General features: G+C 39.4%; 1 protein-coding gene across 1 annotated transcript in view; it reads right to left on the bottom strand.

Annotated features, from left to right (window-relative positions):
- Positions 1–27,563, bottom strand: part of MRC1 (mannose receptor C-type 1) — a 98,587-nt gene that overhangs the window by 27,891 nt on the left and 43,133 nt on the right. The window contains exons 8-17 of the mRNA XM_060659235.3: positions 24,131–24,288; positions 22,208–22,318; positions 14,306–14,421; positions 12,171–12,319; positions 9,839–10,038; positions 7,380–7,507; positions 6,775–6,862; positions 4,333–4,477; positions 2,716–2,757; positions 1,434–1,597 (exon numbers count right to left, since the gene is read on the bottom strand). Of these exons, the coding sequence (XP_060515218.2) occupies positions 1,434–1,597; positions 2,716–2,757; positions 4,333–4,477; positions 6,775–6,862; positions 7,380–7,507; positions 9,839–10,038; positions 12,171–12,319; positions 14,306–14,421; positions 22,208–22,318; positions 24,131–24,288 (1,301 nt within the window). The remainder of the gene's footprint in view (positions 1–1,433; positions 1,598–2,715; positions 2,758–4,332; positions 4,478–6,774; positions 6,863–7,379; positions 7,508–9,838; positions 10,039–12,170; positions 12,320–14,305; positions 14,422–22,207; positions 22,319–24,130; positions 24,289–27,563) is intronic.

Here is a 27,563-nt window from a genome sequence, read left to right as displayed (position 1 = left end):
GGGGTCCTGAGTTTGCACCCCAAATTGGGGGTAGAGATTACTTTAATAAACTTTTCTAGTTTTTTTTCACTTAAAAAAATTTTTTTAATGTTTATTTCTTTTTAAGAGACAGAGAGACAGAGCATGAGCAGGGGAGGGAGGGGCAGAGAAAGAGGGAGACACAGAATCCAAAGCAGGCTCCAGGCTCTGAGCTGTCAGCACAGGGCCCAGCATGGGGCTCGAACCCATGAACTGTGTGATCATGACACTAGCCAAAGTTGGACACCGAATGAGCCACCCAGGCATCCCTTAAATTAACTTTTTACAAAAAAAAAAAGAAAAAAGAAAGGGGTGCCCGGGTGGCTCAGTCAGTTGAGCGTCCAACTTTGGCTCAGGTCATGATCTCGCAGTTCATGGGTTTGAGCCCCACACCGGGCTCTGTGCTGACAGCTCAGAGCCTAGAGCCTGCTTCAGATTCTGTGTCCCCCTCCCTCTCTCTCTGCCCCACCCCTGCTTGTGCTCTGTGTCTCTCTGTCATTCAAACATGAATAAACATTAAAAATTTTTTTAAAAAAGAAAAAGAAAAATATGCATACTATATATGAACCTGAATTTATAAAGCAAATACCTTCAGTCATTTTCTGCAATAGCAAATGCCTATAGTAATTAGGTTGTTGGAGATATTCTTTAAAACAAAGTAACCATTTGGTATTTTGCATCTAAGGAAAGACTTTGTCCACATATATATTTATTTGTGCAATATTAGGAAATGTCCTAAAAAGTTCAAACCAAAATATATCCACAAAGATAAAGATAGGTCAGACTACACTGGAATACCTTTGTAAGCAAATGATTTTTTATTCTTTCATTATATTCAACTTATTTTTTTCTGCTTTCCCTCTTACCTCCTTTCTGGCAAGCAACAAGGATGCCATGATGATTTGTAAAGAGAAATATTAACCCAATACCTTTGGAAAACAATAAACTATAGCTTCACTGTTATGTGATAATTTTGGAAGAACCAAGATTTTTATATGAATAATCAAGCTTTACATTTAACAACAATTTGGTCCAACTAAGATAGATTTGTAAATTAACAATCAACCTAAACTAAATCAGAGGGTCCAGGATTGATACATAAAAACTAGTTAAGAATTATAATCTCTGAAAATCCAGTTGGTGAACTCAAAGTCATCACATGTGGGTCCTTACCAAGCCGAGACTAAAAACTGCTTCTGGATGCTATGATTCTGCACTGAATATCTATGCAATGAGGTCATTCATTTCTGTTATGGCCATCACCCACCTCTCCTCTGGCATTCATGTCTTCCCCTGACCTGAGAAACTTGAAATTTAGCCCCTCATTTGAAATTGCACCACAGGGTACCAGTAGTGGATATTATCTTTGCTTATCACACGTCACTGTTTCATTCTGAAATTAATCGTATTCTTACATATTTCCATAGAAACTTCTTTTTACTTTCACTCTGAATAGAAACAAGATCACCGAAGTTCCTCCTGCAAAATGCTCGGGCATTGTCCATGGTCTCCTTTTCTTTGCTAAAGTAATACTGGTAGTCTTTGTAGATAACCCACCCATCTTCGGTGACTGGCGGATCTGAAAAATGAACGGAAAAGGGTGATGAATTTTCCCTCGACAAATTCAAGAATCTCGTACGTGTGCTGCACCAAAGTAAAAAGGGCAGAGTAGCTTTGTCAGAGGTATCAGCAAGTCTGAGAGCCCAGAATAAGCAGGATATTTATGCCCAACACAGACTGAATTACCTAAGGGCAGAGATCCACTCTGCGCCAGATCTGGAACTCTATCTTCTCCATTAAGTCCTATGTATCATCATTGGGTAAAAGAACTCCCAGGGCTACTTTCATCAAAGGGATCACATAGCAAACAACTTACATACCTGGACCTATGATGTTCTGAGTTCAATAAGTGAAAGCTGTGAGAAATCAGTTGCATTCTTATACACCAATAATGAAGCAACAGAAAGAGAAATCAAGGAATCGATCCCATTTACAGTTGCACCAAAACACATAAAATACCTAGGAACAAATCTACCCAAAGAAGTGAAAAATCTTGATTAAAATCATGGTTGATCATGCTTAAATTCAGGGTCTTGAGATGGAGCCATTATCCTGGATTATCTGGGTGGGCCCTAATGTAATCACAAGTATCCTTAAAGAGGGAGATCTGACTACAGAAGAAGAAAGCCATGTGACAAAAGAAGCAAGATTGCTACATTGCTGGTTTTTCAGGGTGCAGGAGGGGGGACACAATCTAACTTCGAGGGATGCCGTTCTAGAAGTTGGTAAAGACAAGGAATCAGATTCTCCCCTAGAACCATGGGAGGAAGCATGGCCTTGCCAATTTTGGCCCAGTGAAACTGAGCTCCTGTTTCTGACCTCCAGACCTGTAAGGGGGAATAAATGTACTTTGCTTGAAGCCACCAACTTTGTGGTAATTTGTTACAGCAGCCCTGAGGAACTAATAGAGTACCAAAGAGAAAACCTGGGCCCTTGGGTTGGATTCAAGAGCCCTTGAGCCAGCATATTAAAATACTTTGCTTTTGTGCCTATGAGCATTTGTCTGGAGGAAAGGATCCATACTCCCACAAGGTTCTCAGAGATATTAAGAACTCTGTTCTTCCTGGGTGAAGGAAAGGAAAGGAAAGACCAAAAAAGGCTATCAGTGTGGAGATCACGAAATAAGGAAACACCTACTGTCTTGAGGAGCTGGTGTTGGCTCAGGTTTTGGGGTTTGTCCTGGAAAACAAAAGAAAACCAGATTATAAAGTGTGCGTGAACTTCCTCAATCATATCTCCTTCTAATTTTCCTATTTTCGTGGGTCAAAACAGTTTAAAATGTAGCTCTTCCTTCTCTCCCTCTCTTCTACTCCTCAATTGCCCTAGCATGTTGTAGAGGAGGAGAATGAAGGCTAAGAGAATTAGTACAGTAATAGCTACTAGAAATTGGAAGACACTTTTCAGACCCAACAAATAGTGTCATCAAAAGGGAAGAAAGGAACACGAGTTTTAGAATCAGAAAACCTAGTTTCAAACCAAACTGGGGTTTAAATTGCCTACCTTCAACTCTGTCAACTGCTAAAAGGAGTTAGTAGTATGTGTAAAGAGGTAGAATAAATTATGTGCATTATTGGTATGTAGAAGATATTTAATAAATGTTAGGGTGACAGTTACACATCTTATAATGAGCTGTGGACTTACTTAAAATTTCATTATTTGAAACCATTAAAGATACACAATTTACTTATAAAATGTTTTTTTCCCAAAGAATATTATGTTTATTAAATGTATCTTATCCTAAAAGTTAAATGAAATATTTTTCTTTCCAAGGAGTTAATGATATATCTGGACTTTGTTGGAATCTGATAAAAGGAATCAGGTTACCCAGCTTTTGGCTTAATGTAGTTAACATCTGGAAGAACAGAGTTACTAATAACACGTAAGGAAACTTACGTAGTCATTGGTAGCTAGGAGACTTCTAAAGAAAAACTGGCCACTCTTTATTCCTCTACTCTGAAAACTTTGAAAGCACTCATCTATGCAGGAGTGAGGAAAACAAGCAGACAGCACGAGAGCAACCCAGGGTCTCTAGCAGTGGAGTTGGGACAGTAGCCGAGGTTCTCCAACAGCAGAGGGCAATGTGGTTCCACAAACTGTTTTAAAATGAGGAAGATTATGTATATTGTGGTTCAAGGGAAGGTCTGTTTGTTCCTTTATCTTAACAGAAGAACCTGGATCCTCTGACCTCAATGCCTGACTTGGATATGTGGAACTTTCTGAGTCCCAGATCGTGACTTAAAGTATGCACTGATACTTTTTGACAATCATAAACATAGTGGCTATAATAGCATCAGGGCCTCAAAATGGTGTTTGTTCTTTGTGTTGAATATTTACTTAAGAAATCAACATTTAGAATATTCAGACGTTGGGAAACTTTTACCTACTGGATGGCTAACATAGGTCAGAGGGTGAATATACCAAAGAAGAAACAGCATGCGCATTACTCTACTTACAGAGTAGAACGCCCACCCACTCCCACCCCTGTAGAACCTGAGCCAGAATCACAGCTCGTGGGAAATATTTTAGAGGACGTGACTGTCATCCAGGATTCCCGGGTGGCCTTTTGATCTTCTGTTCCTTTGGAACATTTATCTGTGCTCAGTGACTTCATTCTTATCCTGTGAAATGATGGCCCCTGCCAGTTCCCTTATTTGGTTATTTTGTCTGTTTGGTTCTGCTAATAAAAGGAAAACGCTGGGATATCAGGAGGTTAGTTCTCCAGTGTGAGACAGAATAGAGGACAGGTTACCATACCTTTTTGTATCTGGCAAATCCAGTTGTTAAGATGTTCACAGTTAATATCATTCCAGGACATACCAGAGTCACCTTTCAACTCACCACAGTATTCAACATTTTGATAATTATTAGGTTCTCCATAAGCCCAATTTTCATATGAAACCTATGTCAGAAACATTACATCGCAATCATTAATTACGTAAGTCATTTAAATCAGGCCATTGACAATCATTTATCTAAACGAAAGAAAGGGAAGGTATATTAACATTTTTTAATCCATCCACTTTTTTTGCAATAGCTTTGTTTTGAAAGCAAGGTTTATGAAAATGGATTGGAAAGAAATAGCTTTCACTACATGGAAACTTTCAAAGCTGAATAGAATATGCTATTATTATAACATTTTCTTCGGTCTTATAGATAGAATGGATCCAGGGCCTTGAAAGTGGGATTTCTATATAGAAAAAAAACAGCAAAAAAGCTCCACTTGTCAGTATTGGGTGTTCCTAAATCTCTAACCCATTCTTAAGTGGTAATATTTCAGTGTGACGTTGGAAACTTTCTCTTTACAGGTAGGATAGAGAAATATAATTAGTTTTTATAATAAAAGAAAAAGACTTATGAAATGCCGTTAACAAAGCTACATAACTCCGCCTAAAAGAACAGTGGAAATAAATGGAGGGCTGGGTGTAGAACCCCTTGCAGGTTTCAGTGTAGAATCATACCCAACAGAGTTTTAGGCTAAGCATTTTCCAGAAATATCAATATGAAATCCAAGTGTCAGTGGAGCTGTCAAAGAAATCACCTTACTCAAGTGCCTTGAAAAGTTGCTGATGGGTTATAAGAGGAGGTAGAACTGAAATTACACAAAATCACTTCCTTGGATGACCAGACCACTAAATACTGCCAACACGTGTCACAGCCTCACACTTCCCCATTCTTAGGAATGGGGAAGGCTGACAAGGCCCAATGGTTATTAATGGATTCTCAAAAATTGTTTCCAGATCTCTTGCTCTATAAGAAGCTATAAAACACTCAACTTTTTATATGAAGTTTTAAATTTTAATTCCAGTATAGTTAACATACAGTGTTATATTCGTTTCGGGTATACAATATAGTGACTCAACAATTCCATACATTATTCAGTGCTCATCATGGTAAGTGCACTCTTAATCCCCTTCACCTATTTCACCCACCTCCCTCCCCTCTAGAAACCATCAGTTTGTTCTCTATAGTTAAGAGTCCATTTCTTGATTTGCCTCTCTCTTTTTTCCTTTGCTCATTTGTTTTGTTTCTTGAATTCCACATATGAGTGAAATCATATGATATTTGTCTTTCTCTGACTGACTTATTTCAGCCAGAATTATATTCTCTAGCTCCATTCATGTTGTTACAAAGGGCAAGATTTCATTCGTTTTTATGGCTGAATAATATTCTGGAATTTTATGGCTGAATAAACATAAATGTTGATGGGCACTTGGGCTGCTTCCATAGTTTAGCTACTGTAAATAATGCTGCAATAAACACAGGGGTACAGGCACACCTATGAATTAGTGTTTTTGTGTTTTGGGGTTAAATACCCAGTAGTGCAATTACTGAATTATATGGTAGTTCTATTTTTAAGTTTCTTAAAAAATATTTATTTTTTGGGAGAGCACAAGCCACGGGGGGGCAGAGAGAGGGGGACAGAGAATCCAAAGCAGGCTCTGTGCTGACGGGAGGGAGCCTGATGTGGGGCTCAAACTAAAAAAATGCAAGATCATGACCTGAGCCAAAGTCTGACACTCAACTGACTGAGCCACCCAGGTACCCCTATTTTTAGCTTTTTGAGGATCGTCCATACTGTTTTCCACAGTGGCTGTATCAGTTTGCATTCCTACCAACAGTGCACAAGGGTTCCTTTTTCTCTGCATCCTCACCAACACTTGTTTAAAACTAGATTTCTGGGGCACTTGGGTGGCTCAGTTGGTTGAGTGTCTGACTTTTGACTCTGGCTCAGGTCATAATCCCAGGGTCGTGAGATCAGACCCCATATCAGGCTCCAGGCTCAGCTTGCTTAAGATTCTCTGTCTTTCTCCCCCTGCCCCTCTCCCCCACCCATGCTCTCACTAAAAAATACAAATAAAATAAAAATTTAAAAACACCAAACTTTTAAGAAGTTTAACTACTTGCACACCAATTTTGCATGATAGAATGAAAGCATTATTTTATTCAAGCTACCTAAATGAGTTTTCTAAAAATTTTTTTTAATCCAGCCAGTTATGCTTATACCTTGGGTGAACAGAACTAAATTAGGGCAGGGGCAGAATAATGATCCTAGAATTGGATTTATTTTTGCATAGAAAAATGTTACTAGCTATCATAAAAGCACGTTTCACCAAAAACTTGGATTAAGCCAAAGGGTAACATCAAAATAAATACATGATAAAGTGAGAAAACAATGTATCAAATCAAATTACTCACAGGAGAACCGTCACTCCAAACAAAGCCCTCTGAAGGACTTCCATACATAAGTCCCAACCAAAACAGTTCATGGTACGTCCCGGTAGCCCTGCAATTTACAAGACATAAAGAGAGCTCATACTATTGGATGAAACAAGTCTGGTTACTTAACGAGATTTCTATGGTTACCTAATGAGACAAATATGAGAGCTAATCAAATTTGAAAGTTGTCTTTGAAACCTAAATTAGTACACAGGTAAAAAGATTCAATGACTATAAGCAGTATGCAACTGTGTGTTTTGGTACAGCCCATGAATATCCTCAAAAGGAGCCACCACTTGAGAACATATCATTATAAAGCACTGCAAGAAAGTCATTCATTTATTCACTTAATAACATGTATGGAATGTCTTGTACTTTTCTAGAGTAATTCATCACAGGATTTATATCGATAAAATTAAAGCATTCGTAAGTGAAACTAGATTAAAAAAAGGTCCTATGGATTTGGGATATAATACAGCCACTCAAGGTAGCATTATGAGTCATCAATTTCAGAAATGTAAGACTTTTCTCAACATCAGAGCATCAAATAGGTAAAAGGAATATTATATACAAAAGACACTTACGCTATCAATCGCCATATTGCTTGCTGTTCCTCTTTATTATTGATACTAGCTAGATCACCACCCAGAGCTTTACAAAAATCTCGAGATTCAAACCATGTTTTCTTCTCGTGTTTTCCTTTTGCAAACAGCTAAAGATGATACAGTTTCAGAAGTTATTTTATACTTCATAGCTTATCAAATCAAGAGAAATAATTATTTACTTTTGATGAGATTTCATTTTATAGAAAGACACTGCTATGGTGTAAAACAATGTAATTCTCTTGGTTGAAAATCAGTGTAGGAGTAAGTATTTGGGTAACAAAACATGTGGGGTGGTTTTGTTGAGAAAACCTTAGAAAATAAAAATACTTCATAGCACAGAAGAAATTAGATTAAAGTCTTAGAAGTTTGATGCGTTTGGCAGAATTAATTTGGTTAGATGGGAAGAGTAGCATTGAAATGAGAAAGAAAAAAAAAACACTTTTGATACAGGAAAAGTAAGGAAGGAAAACTTCAGAAAACAAAAATTGTGGCATAGTTTGCTATCCTGCCTAGCTTGAACAAACACCTGACAGTCTCAATATTTCATTGCCGGTGTCTTTTACAATGGCCTTGTCTTTTTTTTCCTTACAGCTGCATTAAATTTTAATAGATTATATGAGTTAGGGAATATCTTGTATTATCCAGAGGGCTACAGTGAAATGGAATTCCAGACTAAGAAATACCTGTCAGTATGCAAATAGTATAGGAGTCCGTTGTATCCATCAACTTTTATAATTTTCATTCACTATTTCTCATGAGTCATGCTCCCCACCATTACAGGCTTGTGGGAAATGGGGTTGGCTTCCAATGGACTAGGGCTGCCCAGCCATCACCAAGCAACCCAAGGCAATCTTCACCTTGACCCTAACTTGAGCTCTCTGGACAAAAGTGCCTTGAGCAAGCTTTCACATCATTAACTCCCAAGACTCTGTGGGCACTGCAACCTGCTAGACTATGATATAAGACTTCGTTTTCTTAAATAAATTTACTATCACCTGAATTTTATTAATAGGTCCCACATCTTAATATGTACAAAGACGGTCTATATATTTCCAAACAAACCTACGTAAGCACCTCTAAAACTATATAATTTTCTAATGAAGCACATATTTCAATGTGTTGAATATCCACCAGGATAGCATCTCTACCAGAACCCTCATTCACTTCCCAGCTCTGGAGAATTCTGCCACTTCTCGCAAAATCCTGCTACAAATCTCCATAACCTACCACCCCCAGGTGAATGGCTGTGTATAGGATGAGCCTGGCCTGTGTGCAGTAAACCAAAAGTTTCCAGATGCAACAATGAACACCCGATTTGCTTTGTATTAGTCCTCAATTAACCCATTTCCAAAATCCTCTCTTGTCTTGGCCCAATGCATCCCCTTCTATGTAAATTATGCATTTAGCCCTGACCTGCTAATCAGGATTGAACAAGTATTTAGCAATCTCCACTGCCAGTAGTGGGAATGACTAACCCAACTACCCACACCCCTTGAGTTACAGAAGACTAAACAGCCTCATTCTGATACACATTAGTAATTCAAGTTTTCCCTCAGCCTTACCTAACTGTCTTACAAGGCACACCATGGCCACATGCGACCAAAGGGTCTGAATAAAAGAGGTCCTGGGAGTGGGACGCTAAAGAACAATATCATTAAGGGGTAGAAAGGCACATTTCTGTATGTGACCAAATCTAACTTTCTCAAGAAAGGATAGGACTTACAAGAGTGAAAAAAAAAAAAAAAAAAAAAAAAAAAAAAAGACCCAAATGCATAATTCACTGAGGTTTTTGTCTGTTTGTTTTGGTCAACTTGACTGCATAAGGAGAAAATGGACCGTGTGAACTTGGAAGGAATAAAATGAGAGCAGGATATCAACTCCTCATTTAAAGGACACTGAACAGCCACGTGCCCCTACTTAGTAATGCTCTCAACGCCCATCGGGCATAACAACCGGGGGAGGGGGGGCTAAGTCACAACGATGGAGCATCACCTCCTAGATGACCATTTGGCATTAATGTAGACTCATTTATCAGTGCAATTACCTAAGAGCTTGGGCTCTGAGACCAGGGCAAAATGGGACATGATGGGATAGCATGAGGGGAAACAGACATTTTCATGAAAAGTGCAAGCTCAGAGGAGGGCAAGGCAGCCTGGGGGGGGGGGGGGGGGGACAGTGGGAGGGTGACGAAGCAGAGCACGTGAAGAAAGCTGCTGTGAGTCGTGTTTGCAGCTCTAAATGCAACCGGTCATTAGCATGTACCCGAGGAGAGCTTTTGAAAACACAGAAGCCCAGCTCCCCTTCCGGATTCAGAGAATTAGACTTTCTACAGGTAGAGCCTGAGCACTGCGGTTTGGGGTTCCGTTTTAATTCCTCGCGTGACTTTTGAGGCTGAAACACAGTCCACGTTCTTTCTTAGCTTAGCGGATGACAGTCACCTTGAAACACAAGCTCGTTTTACTGCTGGCGCCCCATTCCTCCGGACATTTGGGTTCGGGAGTTGTCGTGGGCTCTGGCGGGCGAGTCACTCCCTCGGCCCAGTGTTTGCACACAAATTTTGCTTTCTCTTCGCATCTCAAAACATCCCACAAGCCCCCTGCAACTCCAGTTCTCATGGCGACACATCCTGCTTTTCGCCCTGTATTCAATACATAAAGGAAAATTCACTTAGCAGGAGCTACTGACGGCCGGCCCCGCGCGCAGGTCAAACCCGAGGGTCACCCAGGGCCATACACTCCTCAGGTGAAGAGAAAATATAGAGGAGAAATTACGGCCGCATTTGGCAACTCCTTTCTACTATTTTGAACTGTTGGTGACCTTTTATTTGTGTGGTCAAAATCCCTAACAGAATTATGAGCTCAGACGTCAGGGTTTTGATAGCATTTCGTGTTTCTAACATCGGGCAGGGTGCCCCCCACATAGGTACTTAATGATACAATAATTTTAGTAGAACAAAATGTACCATAATGGCAAAAACAGGGGGTTCATGGGTTTTTTTTCTTTTTTTAAGAAAACGTTTGTAAGAGTCCCCTCCTCCGCCCCACAGGCCTTGGAGGTCTCTCAGGACAGAAATTCATCACACACTTCAAAGGGAGACACAAGTGAGCTAGAGATTTTTGTTATTTGTTGAATACTCAACTACCCTTGAGCTTGCTTCCTTATCTTACAAGGCAAATATCACCACCTACTTTACAGAGTAGTGATGAGTGCCAGCTTTCAAGGATAAAAAAAGCATAGACAATGGGGACTATAATCAGCTTAATGCTTTATAAATCTGTTTTACAGGTGTGATTATTTCCAAATAGTAATTCATTTTTAAAGAACTTTGAAAATAGTAGGAGTCTTTGCTGGAGTGAGATATTCTTTTATTGTTCTTTTAACGGACATTAAGCGTCTAGAGAGAAATCTCAAAGTTCTGGGGAGGCGCATCTTTTTCAAAACATTTTCTCTAAGATCTCTGATTCCCTATGGCTCTGATTTCATCCATTTTTATTCCCTAGGGACATTCCAGGATTAAGCTTTCAGGGTCCCACTGCTGAAGGAGCAACACGAGGAAAATTAAAGAGTAGGGCCTAGAAGTAAAAATTACCATTAGCACTCTGACGGATACTTAACAACAACAACAACAACAACAACAACAACAACAACAAAAGTGTATGGTCAGCTCTTATTCTCCTGCCCAGTTAATTTAAAAATAAACTGAAATCGTTGGGGCTCCTGGGTAGCTCAGTCATTTAAGCATCTGAGTTCAGCTCAGGTCATGATCTCCCAATCGTGAGCTTGAGCCCCGCGTCTGGCTCTGCACTGACAGCCTGGAGCCTGCTTCGGATTCTGTGTCTCCCTCTCTCTGCTCCTTCCCCCACTTGCACTCTCTCTCTCAAAAATAAATGAAGATTACAAAAAAAAAAAATTTTTTTTAATAAAAATAAACTGAAATCGTATTGTCTTCAGAACATTCAAGAACTCACCAAGAATCACACTATCCAAATTACTGTCCTATTTTCCTTATTTGTCAATAATTTGAGAATACAAATTAAAAGAACTTCTGAAGATCAGGATTTATTAAGCCACGTAGTAAATCCAGGTGCTTGAGCAAACAGTCTTGCTTTAGCGTTTAGCCCAGATACCACAAAACATTGGGCATGAGGCATTTCTGCGCGGTGTCATGCCCCTGAAACATACTAATATTTCCATTCATCTCTGCAAGGCCAAATTTTAAATCTCTTTAATATAGTTTTAAGTTTACAAACATAAGTTAACTGTCTGGAACGTTTGTGGTTATTTAGGATTTCATAAATATTTTTCAAACAGAGCAATACCAGACAACTACTGGTTTTACCTTCCCTGTCTTCTTAGACGACTGTGAACTAATTAGAAATTTTAGGGGCGCCTGGGTGGCTCAGTCAGTTAAGCGTCTGACTTCAGCTCAGGTCATGATCTCACGGTCAGTGAGTTCGAGCCCTGTGTCGGGCTCTGTGCCGACAACTCAGAGCCTGGAGCCTGTTTCAGATTCTGTGTCTCCCTCTCTCTCTGATCCTCCCCCGTTCATGCTCTGTCTCTCTTGGTCTCAAAAATAAATAAACGTTAAAAAAAATTTTTTTTAAGAAAATTTTAAGAAAGAAAGAAAAAGCAAAAGAGAATGAAATACAAAATGTCGCAAACACAACTAATCTACGTAGTATATTTGGAAAGGTACATGGAGGGCTAATAGGCTTTGCCCCATGGACTTGTAGGGTGAATGAAATCCTCACCTCCAAGCAATGCTCATACCTGGCATATCTGAATTCCAGTGGGTGAACTGAACCTTTTCCTCAATGGTCCATTGAAAGGTGCCTTTGTTTTGTACATCTGAAAGTCCTGTCCAAAAATATCTTTCAGGCCTCAATCCAACCAAACTAGTTAGAAACGCTTGTTCATATCTTAAAAGAAAAAAAATAACTAAAATTTAGAAATGTGAATTTTTCCAAACAGCAACACGAAAAGCATGTCAATTACATGTGTGAGCTATGATTTAGTTGGTACTTCAAACATACTGTGTTTTAAGTTATATGCCATTTAAATTATGCAAATTTCTACTAAGGAAATGAGGGGGGACTATCATGGAGCTGAGTGAATAAAATCAAATATACTCAAATCATTTCTGTCCACTCCTCACCAGCCCCTCGGCCCCTCCTCAAAATCTAAGAGAATTCTGCAAAGGCAAAGGAGAAAACTATAGCATTCTCAGATACACTGTTTAAAAAAGTAGTCCACTTTCCAACTATTTCAAATGCCCGACACAGTTCTTGGGTAAGTAAATCCCGAGGTCGTAACGTTATCAAAGATGACACAGACAGAAAAATCTGTGTGGATTACCCCTCAAATTTTATTCTCTTCCCTCAGGTCTGAAACAGAAGAGAAAACTATTGAGGAATACGGAGAAGCAGAGATTCGATCTGTAGAAAGAAGTAGGAGAAGAATCACAATTTCCAAAGGTTTTCTTTGGATCTCATCTCTTTGGCATCATCCAATGACCCAATTTGGTTCGTAAAGCAACCAAAGTTGATCTTAACAGATAAAACATTAAATAATGAGGCAGCAATGTAGGCAAAAATTTTTCTTTGGAGCAAAAGAGAAGTGAAAAAAGTGGTGTTCACAGTTTCCAGGATAACGGAATGTTTACTTCTCACAATTGAATAATTTCATTCTCACAACTGTACAAAGAAAAAATGTTTAAAGTCCTAAACCCAATTTCTCCCAAAAGTCTAGAAACAAAATTTAAGCACAGAGTTACTGAGCTCCCGAATAGAAATGTAGACAATACAAAGGAAAACAAACCTAAAATATAGGGAAATTTCTGCTCCAATAAACCAAAAGATCAATAAACCAACTCATCAATTGATTAGTCAAGATCAATGTGCACTCAGTGAAGATCAGAACAGTAGCATTCTTTACCTTTTATCAGGTGTGCCTTAAGAAGCAATGAATAAAACTTATTGTATTAAAACCATGTCTTGACCTTTTTATAACAAATCAAATGCACATTTTTAAATTTTGTGGGGCGCCTGAGTGGCTCAGTCGGTTGAGCATCCCACTTCAGCTCAGGTCATGACCTTACGGTTTGTGAGTTCGAGCCCTGCATCAGGCACTGTGCTGACAGCTCGGAGCCTGTAGCCTGCTTCGGATTCTGTGTCTCCCCCTCTCTCTACCCCTCCTCCTCTCATGCTCTGTTTCTCTCTCTTTCCCTCTCAAAAATAAGTAAACATTAAAAGAAAATTCTTTAAGTTTCTTCTGTGTCTAATCCAGTGCTTTGTGAAGATTAAGGGAAAAATAAATAAGAACTAAAACCTCAAAGATGTTTGGTACTCTAGAGGTCAAAAGTTATATAAAATCCTCTACATTCATGTGATTTTTCTGGACCTATCGGTCTAGCAAAACTAGCAAAGAAAAGAAAAGAAAATGAACAGAAAAATGTAAAGGAATAATAAAATATTCAGTGAATCTCTCTACCCTTTTTTTGGTGGAGACAGTGGTAAAGATAGAAAGTGGCATTTTTGAACCAATAAATTTTACTTTTTCTGCTTTAAAAAATTTGGTATATACTAGATCAGAAAAAAAGTTAGGCCCATAAATTATGTTTGCTAGAACATTACTTTTCTGAAATGAAATTATATGATTCATATAATAACATAATGAACGTTTGTTACTGAATATTGCTTTCAAGTTCTAAAAGGAGCAAAATATTTTATAGCACTTACAATGAAGAATCCAAATTAGGATATGATTTTCAATGCTACTCCTTCTGCAAATCATACCTCAAGATCAAATGTAATTGACAGAAATTTAGAGCATGGGGATTCTTAGGCTTCTGTGAAACCATTTCATTATTTGACATGCATTAAAATAGAATTAAAATAGTTGCATACCTGTCTTCAACAGTTGTTAAGTAAGCCTTCTCATTTATGCAGGTTTGGTTTGCTTCTGCAAATGTTGAAAGTGTGTGTCCAATCAAATAGCAGTAGAAGCCGTGTCTTTTCCAGCCCTATTAATGTTATCAAGCAGATTATCATGGATATTTATTCAATAATATTATTTTAATAATTCCTCTATCATGAAATGTAAATTGCTAAATAACAGAGGTATCTGAAGAACACAAATCTGAAAAGTTTGAAATGCAATGACAATTACTCATGTGAATAAGAAAACAGTAGAATGTTGTTTGTCATACGACAAATTAGGACGCAAAACTGGGGACAGGGCATTCATTCTCTCCGTTTCTGATACCTCTTCTAACAAAAGCGATGTGTGAAGTGCTCACTGGGGAAACGGAACAGAATGCCTAAGATTTCAGTATTAGAATGAGTAACCACAGGAAATAATTGGCAGAGTAGCAAGCTCATTTGCCCACTGACGTCAAAAGTAGATGATGACTATGAAACTGTATCATCTGGTCCTGGGAGAATACTTATCAAACTTCTGGCAGCACCATTTGGCATGGTTCCTCTCCCATCCTTAGAACACACAGAAATGCTAAATAAAAGCATTACAATAGGGGCACCTGGGTGGCTCAGTGGGTTAAGCGTCCCAACTCTTGATTTGGGCTCAGGTCGCAATCGCACGGTTTGTGAGACTGAGCCCCGCTTCCAGCTCTGTGCTGACAGCATGGAGCCTGCATGGGATTCTCTCTCTCTCTCTCTCTCTCTCTCGCTCTCGCTCTCTCTCCCCCACCCTGTGCCTCTCTCAAAAATAAATAAATAAACTTAAAAGATAACAATAAAGAAAAAAATTCCATACTTGAGCTCAAGAGAAAGAAGAGGTTGTCTCCAGTTACCGAAAATACATCGAAAACTAAAACCTAGAATGGGAAATACTCAAGCTGAGACTGTAGTTGCCCCATTGTGCACGAACCTCAGATTATGATACTAGGGCAGGGGTACTAATCTCCATACAAATGAGCACATCAGCTCACCTGAGGCAGGGGAATGGAACTGAAGTCCTTACATGAAGATGGTACCCACTAATGGGAGCCCCTCCGAAAAAGGAGAGCGAAAAACTCTACTCACAGAACCGAGAAATGACAGTTTCTTATCATCTGCCTGGGGTTCTAGGTACAGGGAGAAAAGTTCTTCTGTTAAAAATAAATACCAATTCTGTGCCAGGGATGGGTGCTGGTCCCAACTTGATGCCGTTCGCATCGTATTAGCACCCGCAGCCACAAACATAAAATAAATCTCAGTCTACGAAAGGAGAGACTCCTAGACACTCAGAGAAGTCAAATGCAGAAACACACAATAGAACTATTTCTACAACACAGGTAATGTGAGGCTAAGACATTTGAGGCTTAGGCTGGGGATGGGACGGGGACTGGTTGAATCAAAAATTACAAACCACGTGAGGCTCACATTCAAGGAAAGTCAGTAATTGCCTTTCTGGGAAAAAAAAAAAACATAAAAATAAGCATGCTTCAGATGATTTAACAAAAGAAGACAAAGGAAGAAGCAGAATCAATAATTAAAAAACAACATGTTATGAACAAAGAACAAGAGGATGTGAACACACAACAGAATTTGTAGAAAAGAAAACCATGAAGTTAAAAACTCAATGGCCAAATAAAATATAGAAATGCAGTTTTGGAAAGATTAGTCAACTGAATGAATGTAGCAGAGTAAGGAGCACATGAAAAGAGATTTAAAGAACACGGACAGAAAACACAAAATAGAATGAGAAGGTTGAAAATCAAAGTAAGAAATGTTTCAGAATCACCAAATAAAATTAATGACTGAGAATCTTCAAGGTTTTAATTTTTTTTTAATGTTTTTACTTATTTGTGAAGGAGAGGCAGAGACAGAGCATGAGCGGGGGAGGAGCAGAGAGAGAGGAAGACACAGAATCTGAAACAGGCTCCAGGCTCTAAGCTTTCAGCACAGAGCCCAATGCAGGGCTCCAACCCACAAACCGTGAGATCATGACCTGAGCCAAAGCTGGATGCTCAACGGACTGAGCCACCAGGCGCCCCATATAATTAAAATTTTTTTTTAACATTTATTCACTTTTGAGAGACAGAGAGAGACAGAACATGAGCGGTGGAGGGGCTGAGAGGGAGGGAGACACCGAATCCAAAGGAGACTCCAGGCTCTGAGCTGTCAGCACAGAGCCTGACGTGGGGCTCGAGCCCACGAACCGCGAGATCATGACCGGAGCCAAAGTCGGACGCTCAACCGACTGAGCCACCCAGGTGCCCCAATAATTTTCAAGATTTAAAAAGAAAGATACATTCTGAAAATGAAGAAGCACATTGAGTACCAAAGAGAAGAAAATTAACCCAAAGCTCAACATATTGTACTAAAAGCCTGCAGAATGGCAAAGACAATGAGTAGATCTTAAAATCAATCAGAGAGAAAATACAAGTAGCCACTTTTTAAAAAGAAGAGTTAGGGACGTGTGGGTGGCTGAGTCGGTTAAGCATCCCAGCTCTTGCAGCGCATGGATAGCTCAGTTGGTTAAGTGTCTGACTTTCAGTTTCTGCTCAGGTCATAATCTCACTGTTCTGTGAGTTCAATCCCCACATCAGGCTCCTCACTGACAGTGCAGAGCCTGCTTGAGATTCTCTGTCTCTCTCCTGCTCACACTTCTCTGTCTTTCTCAAAAATAAGTAAATAAACATTAGAAAAAATTTTTTTAAAAAGCATCCCAACTCTTGATTTTTGCTCAGGTCATTATCTCACTGTTCATGAGTTCCAGCCCCATGTTGGGCTCTGTGCTGACAGTGTGGAGCATGCTTGGAATTCTCTCTCTCTCCCTCTCTCTCTGCCCCACCTCCTTCACTCTGTCTCTCTCTAAAATAAATAAGTAAACTTTTTTTTTAAAGTACGGGTGCCTGGGTGGCTCAGTACGGGTGCCTGGGTGGCTCAGTCGGTTAAGGGTCCGACTTCAGTTCAGGTCACGATCTTGTAGTTCGTGGGTTCGAACCCCTCACTGGGCTTTGTGCTGCCAGATGGGATCCTGGAGCCAGCTTCAAATTCTATGTCTCCCTCTCTCTCTGCTCCTCCCCCACTTGTGTTCTGTCTGTCTGTCTCTCTCAAAACTGAATAAACATTAACAATTTTTTTTAAAAGAAGGATAAAAAGAAGAATTAGTCTAATAACAGGGGAATTCCAGTGGCAAAAATAAAGGCCAGGAGAAAACGAAACAATATGTACACAGCACTGAGGCGCCTGAGCGGTTCAGTCAGTTAAGCATTTGACTCTTGATCTCAGCTCAGGTCACGAGTTCCAACCCTATGTTGGGCTCCATGCTAGGTATGAAGCCTACTTTAAAATATATCATATCACACACACACACACACACACACACACACACACACACACACATACATACAGATAGCATTTTAAAACAACCTACCTAAATTATTACGCAAGGTAAGGGTGGATCAAGACATTTTCAGATAAAGACAGAGAGTTTTCCACTCCGAAATCACCAGTGAAGGAATCACTAAAAGTTTTACTTTGTCAAGGAAGAATTTTAAATCAGGAGGAATAAGAGAGCTGAAAGTCTACACTGAGCAAAGGAACCAATAAATGTGTGTGTGAATCCAGGTCTAAATGCCTGTGCAAACAGCAAAGATAACTAATTGCAGGTGGGAAGTTAAAGAATGGGAAATTAACGAGATGTGTGGTTTAAGCAAAATAAGTCAGTGGGAGAAAGATCAGTATCCTATGACTTCACTCATATGTGGAACTTAAGAAACAAAACAGATGAACATAGGGCAAAGGAAGGGAAAATAAGATCAAAACAGGGAGGGAGGCAAACCATAAGAGACTCTTAAATCCAGAGAACAAACTGAGGCTTGCTGGAGGGGAGGTGGGGGGAGAGGCTACATGGATGATGGGCATTAAGGGAGGCACTTGTTGGGATGAGCACTGGGTATTATATGTAGGGGATGAATCACTAAATTCTACTCCTGAAACCATTATTGCACTGTATGTTAACTGACTTGGATTGAAATAAAATTTTAAAAAAATACTCTAAAAAAATAATCATAAAATAAAATTAGAGATAGACTTTAAAAATAGAGGTTTATCAGTATTACATATTTAATTCTTACAAGAATCCTGTGAGATAAATAAACCTTAATGTCCCTATTTGAAACAAAACAAAACAAAAAAACAGAAGATGTGCAGTTTAGTTAATATATTGTACCCATGTAATTACCTAGCTGTGATACTATAGGCCTCACACGAGAAGTTCTCACCAAAGGTGGGGGAGTGGATGGCACAGGGGAATCCTCTGTACTCTCTTTCTCAATTTTTTGACAGTCTAACATGATTTCCAAGTTAAAAAAAAATGTTTTAATGTTTAGGTGGAATAATAAACTTCATTTTGTTCAGGAAGCAGAGAGATGTTGATTAACTTCAAGTTAGACATGCATGTTAAAAACATAAGGTTAACCACTGAAAAAAAAAAAGAAAAAGAAATAGAATAATTCCCAAACCTGTAGAGGAGGAAAATGGGATAAAAATATTCCAGAGAACTAGTGGAATGCAGGAAAAGACAAACAAGATAGAAAGAAAACAGAACAGTAAATGAAATAAAGCTCAAAATGGTAAAACAAATACAAATATATAAATGTACAAAAAAAATCCACACTCACATTTGCCGGTAAAAAGCCAAGAGTTCCTCAAATGAGATAAAAAATAAAAATGCAGATATATTTTTACAAGAGCCATTCGATGACATACAACTATTAAAAGCTAACAGGCATTTCTAGGGAAATGCCAAGCAAAAGATAGCTTCTGTGGCAATTAATTTAAAATTGACTTTCTGGTCAAAAAAAGGATTAGTATGAATAAGGAAAATAATTACACTATCAAGGACTGACGCATCAGGAAGATATAATGCAGTTCAAAGCATATAAAACAAACATTGACAGAACTGTAAAGAGAATATTTTGTCAAGGAGACAAAATACTAGGAATGCAGAACATCTGAATTATACAAATTGTTAAAGTTTATCTAGTCACCATATAAAGATCCCTGAACCGAACAATCAAAGATCATTCTGTTCAAGCACACGCTGAATATTTACAAAATCTGACTATTAACTAGACCATAAAGAAAGTCTTGGCAAGTAAAAACAACCAAAACTGTATATAATCACAATGCAGTGAAATTAAAATCAATAGTTTCTAATTATTGAGAAACTAAAAATCAAACAAAATCCCCATCACAACCACCAAAACCACACACACACACACACACACACACACTCTCTCTCTCTCTCTCTCTCTCTCTCTCTCTCCCTCTCTCTCTCTCTTCTAAATAATTCGAGGATAAAATAAATCTTAATGGAAATAAAAAATATTTGGAAGTGAATCACAATGAAAGCACTAGATAACAAACCTTCATTTGGTTGGTCCACAGTTTTAAATTCACCTTTTATTTCTGCAAATATTTAAACACACATTCATAGTCGGTTAAGCGCCTGACTCTTGATTTTGGCTCAGGTTATGATCTCATGGTTCATGGGAGGAAGTCCCGTGTCAGCACAGAGCCTGCTTGGGATTCTCTCTCCTTCTCTCTGCCCCTGCCCCCACCCCTGTCTGTCTGTCTCTCTCTCTCTCTCTCTCGCTCTCAAAATAAATAAATACACATCAAAAGAAAAACACATTCGCTGGAATGTCATGTCCATTAATTCCACCATCTAAAGCACCCAGTAGTAGATTTTATAATTTTGGGTTTCAAACTCATCTGAGAGATTCCTGGAAAAGGGAGCTTCTGGGTACAGAGTCTTTACATTTGCCTCTGTCCAACATCCAGGAATATCAGCGACTCAGGACCACTTTGCACTAGATTTCCCACAAAGGTAGCAACAAAGTGAAAAATGAACCTGAAATCAGGCCTGTGGTTTTGAATTCTCCAAAAGATCACGTCATCGCATGCCCAGGCCCAGACCAAAAAAGAAATAAAAAAAATTTTTAAGTCTTGTTATCTTTCTTTACCGGTGAGTGGATTTTTTTTCCTAGTCTTCCTAGCTCTCTGAAGAAGTCATGCCTACAGAAGGTATTTTTAAACTGGCCAAATTATTTAACGTCTCTGGGCTTTAGTTTTCCCTTCTAATTAGGAGCATAGCATTTATCCTTTAAGGTCATTGGTGGCATAATAACCACACTCAACAAACAAACACTTGTGGATATTTTTTTTAATATTTCATATTACTACCCTAATGATTAAATTGGATTTTATCACATGTTGTAGATATGACAATGACTGGGCTATGTATATGTATACATATATACATACATAAACTATATATATATGTTACATATATATATACATATATATACATACATATATATACACACATATATACATATATATACATACATATATGTATACATATATAAACTTTAATTGTATAGAAGTCATGAAATTTAAGGACTATTATTTCTAGAAAATTACAATAATACACACATAAACACATATGCATATGATTAGGCAAAGGATACATAAGTGCATTGGTAGAAAAACCAGTGGTCTAAGTGTAGAGACCTGGGGTCAGGATGCTGGGGTTCTAGCCTTGCTTCGGTACCCTAAGAAAGTCCAAGCTTCTCTGGGCTGAATTTCCAGAATGTAAAAATTAAAGGGAGGATTTTGATCATCACAAAAATCCTTGATGTCTCTAACAGTCTCTGATTTTCTGTATCTGCTCAATGTTTCTTTTTTCTTAAATTTGTTAATGTTTATTTACTTTTGAGACCAGAGAGGAAAGACACAGAATCTGATGTCGGTTCCAGGCTCTGAGCTGTCAGCACAGAGCCCAACACGGGGCTCGAACTCACCAATGATGAGATCGTGACCCGAGCCCAAATCAGACGATTTACTGACTGAGCCACCCAGGTGCCCCTGCTCAATGTTTCCTTCTAGTTTATTTGGACAGTACTGAATTGTGTTTCATGAACTCTCAGCTTTCTGGTGTTTGTTATAAGACGATCTGATCACAACATGACATGCTTGGAAAGAAAATTGGTTTCTACTTTATTTTTATCCAAGAGAAGTGAGAAAGGAAGAAAAGAGGAAGATGAGCAATTCAGCAGTTAAACAGGAAAATGAGAACCCAACAAACACCCTGTCTTCTGTAGTTTCTTTATGTGTTTAGAAACTGTTTCACAGAGGCCATTTGCTTCAACCTCAAAGAACTAGAAGAGTTACAGGGAGGTAGAATGCCAAGTGCGATACAGGTGAGGGGGATGGGCAGTAAGATGGCAAAGCTTTATCCACTTTAACTGATGGCTGACGGCTACTACCAGCTCATCGGATCTCTCCCCTCCCAATGCAGCCATCTACTGCGAAGTATCCCCGTCAGACGTAGCCTTCTCAAAAATATTATAAATGGAGAAAAATGACAGGAGAGTTGGCTATCTGAAATTCATGGTTATCTTCTGGAAATGTTCCTACCACCTATGGGATCATCGACCACCAATAATACCTCAGTGACCCTTCTTTCCAGGACCTTAACCCATCTGACTCTCATTACCCTCACGAGGTTCCACGGGTGTGTGGTTTTATTCTCTGTTCTAGCTCCCCCATTTGGGGTGGGAGAATTCCCCTGACGTTCTGAATCACATGCACCCATATTAACTGTAGAGGGCACCTGAAGAAGACTTCAGGGAGAACAAATACCAAATACTACTAACAAACAGTTGAACATTTAAAAAGTTAGAACATCTGACTACCTATGACAATGATACGACACATTCCCAGGCAAAAGTAAAGCCAAGATATCACAGAATATTTGCTGGTCTGAAATGATTGCATATGTTTTATACTCACTTTCCGGCAGCCTCTTTCTACTTCTACTGTTCCTGAAGGTTGGGTTTGAGATTTCATCTTACAGATGTAGTCAAGAGGCCGCTCACAAGCCCTATCCGCCCAGTACCCGTCCTACGGAAAGCAAAGGGAAAAAAAAATGAATGATTATCAGCTGTTTCACTCTGAGGCCATTTTCTTGTAATGGTGTCTCAGGAAAGGAAAACGAAGATTCGAGGTTCTTAAGAGAAAAATGGCATCTGTGAAAAGGAAAGGTGAATTGACATTTTATAAGTAAACAGCAAATTTGACTCCGGCTGCAAAGACGTGAAAAGCTATTGGGGCCCCAATATGTTTTGATACTATGGCTATCCATGCCACTGTGTAGAAGGATCTAGAGAGAAACTAAAAATGCTTGTAAGCCCCTAAGTGATTATACCAACAGAAGGTCTACATGCAGCCTCTCCCATCAGCTGTTTTCAAGTTAACCAAGTACAGAGAAAGACTTCCAGAAAAACTCCCTCACCCAACACACCAAACTTGAAAACACACCTTGAAACCAGTCATCTCTCCTCCCTTTTCCAATTTGTACTGAGGAGTGTCCTCCCGGGTCTACGACTCTGCCCTCCAGCCTGCTTCAGATTCTACCTTCTCCCCCTTCCTCAACGACTGCACATCAAAATGACCTCTCCTCTCCTTCAGTCTCCTACAGACTCCTTCTGTATTGTCTGCCTCTGGTTCCTCATTTCTCACTCAGTTGCAACCTACTGCCATCTGGTCCTCAATCTTTAGCCAGAGTGAGAGCTATACATTGAAAAGTTGGTTTAGCCACTCCTCAGCTAAGGCATGTTTTCTCAGTCTCAACACTCGCCAGCTTTCCTACCTGTCCGTCCACTCTAACTCCGTGCTTTCAGCCATATTGTCCTTCAGTTCTTTATAAGAAGGATGTTTTCTGGTTTCCTCTTCCCAGGACACACTTCTGCCTACCCTTTCAATAGTTTATACCTGCTCTTTTCTTAAGCTTTCAATTAATCACAATGAGGGGCACCTGGGTGGTTCAGTTGGTTGAGCATCTGACTGCGGCTCAGGTCACGATCTCATAGTTCGTGAATTTGAGCCCTGCATGGGGCTGTATGTGACAGGTCACAGCCTGAAGCCTGCTTTGGATTCTCTGTCTCCCTCTCTGTCTGCCCCTCCCCTGCTCGGACTCTGTCTCTCTCTCTCTCTCTCTCAAAAGTAAATAAACATTAAAAAAAAAACAATCACAACAAAAACAACCACAATGATGAAACAGCAGCTAATACTTATTGAACAACTGGTTTGGGGCAGTCACGGTACTTGTTATACACATTAACCCATTCAATCCTTACACTCACTGTTAAGCTGGGTACAATTAGTATGCCCTTTTCATGAATGAGAAAATAAGCCAGGCATCCAGACCCAGCCTCTTAACCACCGTGTTTGTCATCCATTAATAAAAGATAACCTGATGATATTCTTCTGTCACTAAACTCCTATTTAGGCCGTGGGAGCAATCTTTTCGTATTTGACATCTCCACGTAACCTAAAAGAGCAAACGTAGCTCTCCAGGTACAGAGGGCAGACGGTGAAACCCAGAAGAGATCTAAGTGCATCTGCTCAGAGCAACCAGTCAAAAGTTGAACCAAAGCTCTAATGTGATCAGTCAAGTTGTAAGAATTGCCATTTAGAACCCAGCACAGGAACAAGACGAATATGTTGGTTACTGGTTAATTTCACCCCTGCACCAAATGTTTCTATCTGCTGCTTTTCTCTTCCCCTTGAAAATTTGACTTCGCCAAACAATAGAAACACAGATAGATCACCTAGACTAGAAGCAACCTAAACAATAATAATATGTAATAAGCGAGGCAGAATGGAACATACCCTGTGGCTTTTGCTAGTCATCAGCAAATAAAGTTGCCTTACCTTGCCTTTCATTACAACGCAATCTTCCTGCCTGTTGTTTTCATGGCTTGGTTCCCCCCGCAGCCATTTAGTAAATGTTACCGGGGTGCCATCGCTCCACTCAAAATACATTTGGATCTTGATGTCATTTAAGCCAATCCATAACTCATCATCTGGCTCTAAAGAGGAAGAAAAACACGAAATCAATGTACACATGTTTTCTTTCCTAAAATCAGGAGGTTATCGGGAAAGGAAGGCTCCCTGCTTTATTAACAAAAGTTCGACTCCCTTAAGATTGTAACAGATAAAAGACCATTCTCTTGAGTGTTAATCTGACGTGTCAACTACACTTTATGTTGTCAATATTAGTTTCATTGAGCAACGTATTCTTTACATTGTGAAGGCAACTGTATTCTTTTATTGTACAAGTGTAACTTGTATCTCCTGGGAGTTGCTAAAATGAGGCTGAGGTTGGTCCATCATTACCCCCTGTTTTGTGAAGCTACTCTTTTGTTATAAATAACTTTCCATACAAACTGTACTCATTGTGTTGGAAATATGACAGCTTACTTATACATTGCTCTATTTGACTATCATTAAATCTCATGAATGTTTTAAAGTACTATTAAAAACCACTTCTAGTTTACTTACTATGTTATTATTAAGAACATTCCAGATATTAAAGCTTAATAACTGTACTAGGAGTGAGAAAATATATAAATGAAGGAGTTGAGCTGTCTCTCCCGACATTTAGGACTTATTTATTGGTCTATAAATATAAATGAATCTGTAATCATGTTCACCATAAAATACCAGACAAACTCAACTAAGTAACAAATAAACGTTAAAACAAAAATAACCAGGTACAGATACAAAATGTCATCATTTTGTTTTAAAGTTCTATGAAGAACATTATTGACCTTATCTGTAGTTATAATTCCAAAAATATTATAACTAAAATTGAACAAAATGTAAGGCCTAAGTCTTCATGCCTAGAAACATACGTTTGCAAATTTAAAAAAATTAATGAATATGTAATTTGTTCTACTGGAAATTTCATCATGAATGCTTGACTTTCGGCCTTTAAATGGCAAAAATAAAATTACTTGCCAAAGGACTATAAAGATGATGTTGTAGTAGAAAATGAGAAAAATGCCACACTAAATAGGAATCTCCCTAAATGGTTTAATCTCTTCTTCCTAAACGTTGTCTCCCAACTTGCTTTTGGAGAAGTCACTGATTGGCCCATTGCCAGCCCCAGCAGATGTTTCCAGCACCTTGAGGCATGAATGACGGTGCCAGGATGAAACCCTTTTCCTTTCACTTAATTTGGCAGCTCATGATCTTTTGGGCAGCAAATGTAGGCTTCAAAATGACCTCATATGCCCTTTCAGGATTTAGGTTCAAAGCTAATAAAAACCTAAACTCTCCCCTCGCCCCCGCAATAAGTAAATAAAATAAAAATAAAACCCGAAACTCCCAAGGCCCACAGTTAAAATAAAGTGTTAAGAGTTCCCTATAACATTTTTTCTTACTACATTGTGCACCCCAATCTAGCTTTTGTAATTCCTAAACACAGCCTACACTCTATAAAAATATATAATACACAAGCGGAAAAAGTCGTTAAACCAATTGTTATGAGTCTGTTAGGGAAGCTGTCTTAGTTGATGTAGTCATAACCTAGGTGCGCAAGTCCCAATTTCTCCACTCTATTTCCACAATCAGTATAAAAAATATCCAAAAAAAAGATAATTATCTCAACTAGCTAGAAAAATTTTTCTAGGCTTTTGATCCAGAAATAATAATTTTACAACTTTTCTTTACCTTTATCCATATTATTTTCACTGTTTTAAATAAAGAAGTCTTATCCATGACAAAAAAGGGAAGGTTTCCCTAGTAAAAATTTATTAATTCCTCTTCTGAATTGAAAATCAACCTCTGGGGTGCCTGGGTGGCTCAGTCAGTTGAGCTTCTGACTTCGGCTTAGGTCATGATCTCACAGTTTGTGAGTTTGAGCCCCGCGTCGGGCTCTGTGCTGACAGCTCAGAACATGGAGCCTGCTTCAGAGTCTGTGTCTCCCTCTCTGTCTCTGACCCTCCCCCGTTCACGCTCTGTCTCTCTCTGTCTCAAAAATAAATAAACATTAAAAAAAATAAATTTTAAGAAAAGCAACCTTTGCCAGAGGCAGTTCAAGATGGCAGCACGGAAGGATCCTGAACTAACGTCCTCCCATGCAGACAACAAATCTATAGCTACATATGGAACAATTCCCTCTGAAAGGAACCTGAGAACCAGCTGAACAACTACAGTACAACAAAAACTGAAATACGGGTAGGAGAAACAGAGACCTCGTCTTGCCAAAAACTCCACCAGGGTGTAGCCACCCACCATCAGGAGGGTCTCACAAATATGGAACTTCTCCTCAGGGAGTAATGGGTTTGTGTCTCACACCAGGCACCCCCCACTCTCAGGATGTGTACTGGAGAGATAATCCCCCCAAATGTCTGGCTTTGAAAACCAATGGGGCTTAAATCCAAGAGAACCATAGGGCTGTAGGGAACAGAGAATCCACTCATGAAGATGTCACATGTGGACTTACTCACCCCAGGGCCCGGGGAAAAAGTAGAGCCTAGACCACTTGCAAAGGAGATTCACTTGATAATCTTAAAACTTCTGCCAGAGGGGCAAAAGCCTGTTGGAACTCTCTCCAGAGAAAGATGTTGATAGGCACCGTTTTACCTTCCTCCTCTACCTTGCTTGAGCCGCACTGGTTGCCACCATTTTTGCCCTATCAATCCGATCCACTATTGCCCACCCCACCACACTGATGCTGCAGCCCTTCCAGAGGCAGGGGCAAGGGCCCCATGCCCCATGCCACTACTGCAGCCCCAGAAACAGCAGGTACCATTCTGCTTCCTCACAGCATTTCCATGCACAGCCAGCACAAAGGATGCCCGTTGAATCTTGGGCTCCCGTAGCCAGGAGGGACTGTACGTCTGGGCCCCATAAGTCTGAAACAATTGCAAGAACAGTTCAAGAAACGAGTAATGAGCAGAGCAAAGTTAAATGGTAAGGATGATGCCCACACAGGGCCACCACTTTAAGACTGAGAGAGATTACTGTTTCAGAGTGGGACAAACAAAATGAAGAAACAGAGGGGGCGCCTGGGTGGCTCAGTCGGTTGAGCATCCGCCTTGGGGCTCAGGTCATGATCTCGCAGTCCGTGAGTTCAAGTCCTGCATCAGGCTCTGTGCTGACGGCTTGGAGCCTGGAACCTGCTTCAGATTCTGTGTCCCCCTTCTTTCTCTCCCCATCCCCCACTTATGCTCCGTCTCACTTTGTCTCTCAAAAATAAATAAATTAAAAAAAATTTTTTTTAAACCAGAGGAATATATTCCAAATAATTAAAAAAAGAAAAAAGAAACAAGATAAAACCCAAGAAAAAAACTTAAAG

The sequence above is a fragment of the Panthera onca genome, chromosome B4 (genome assembly GCF_046562875.1).
Source record: "Panthera onca isolate mPanOnc1 chromosome B4, mPanOnc1 haplotype 2, whole genome shotgun sequence".
In the NCBI taxonomy this organism is placed as follows: Eukaryota; Metazoa; Chordata; class Mammalia; order Carnivora; family Felidae; genus Panthera; species Panthera onca.
This window is presented reverse-complemented; position numbering and strand designations above follow the sequence as displayed.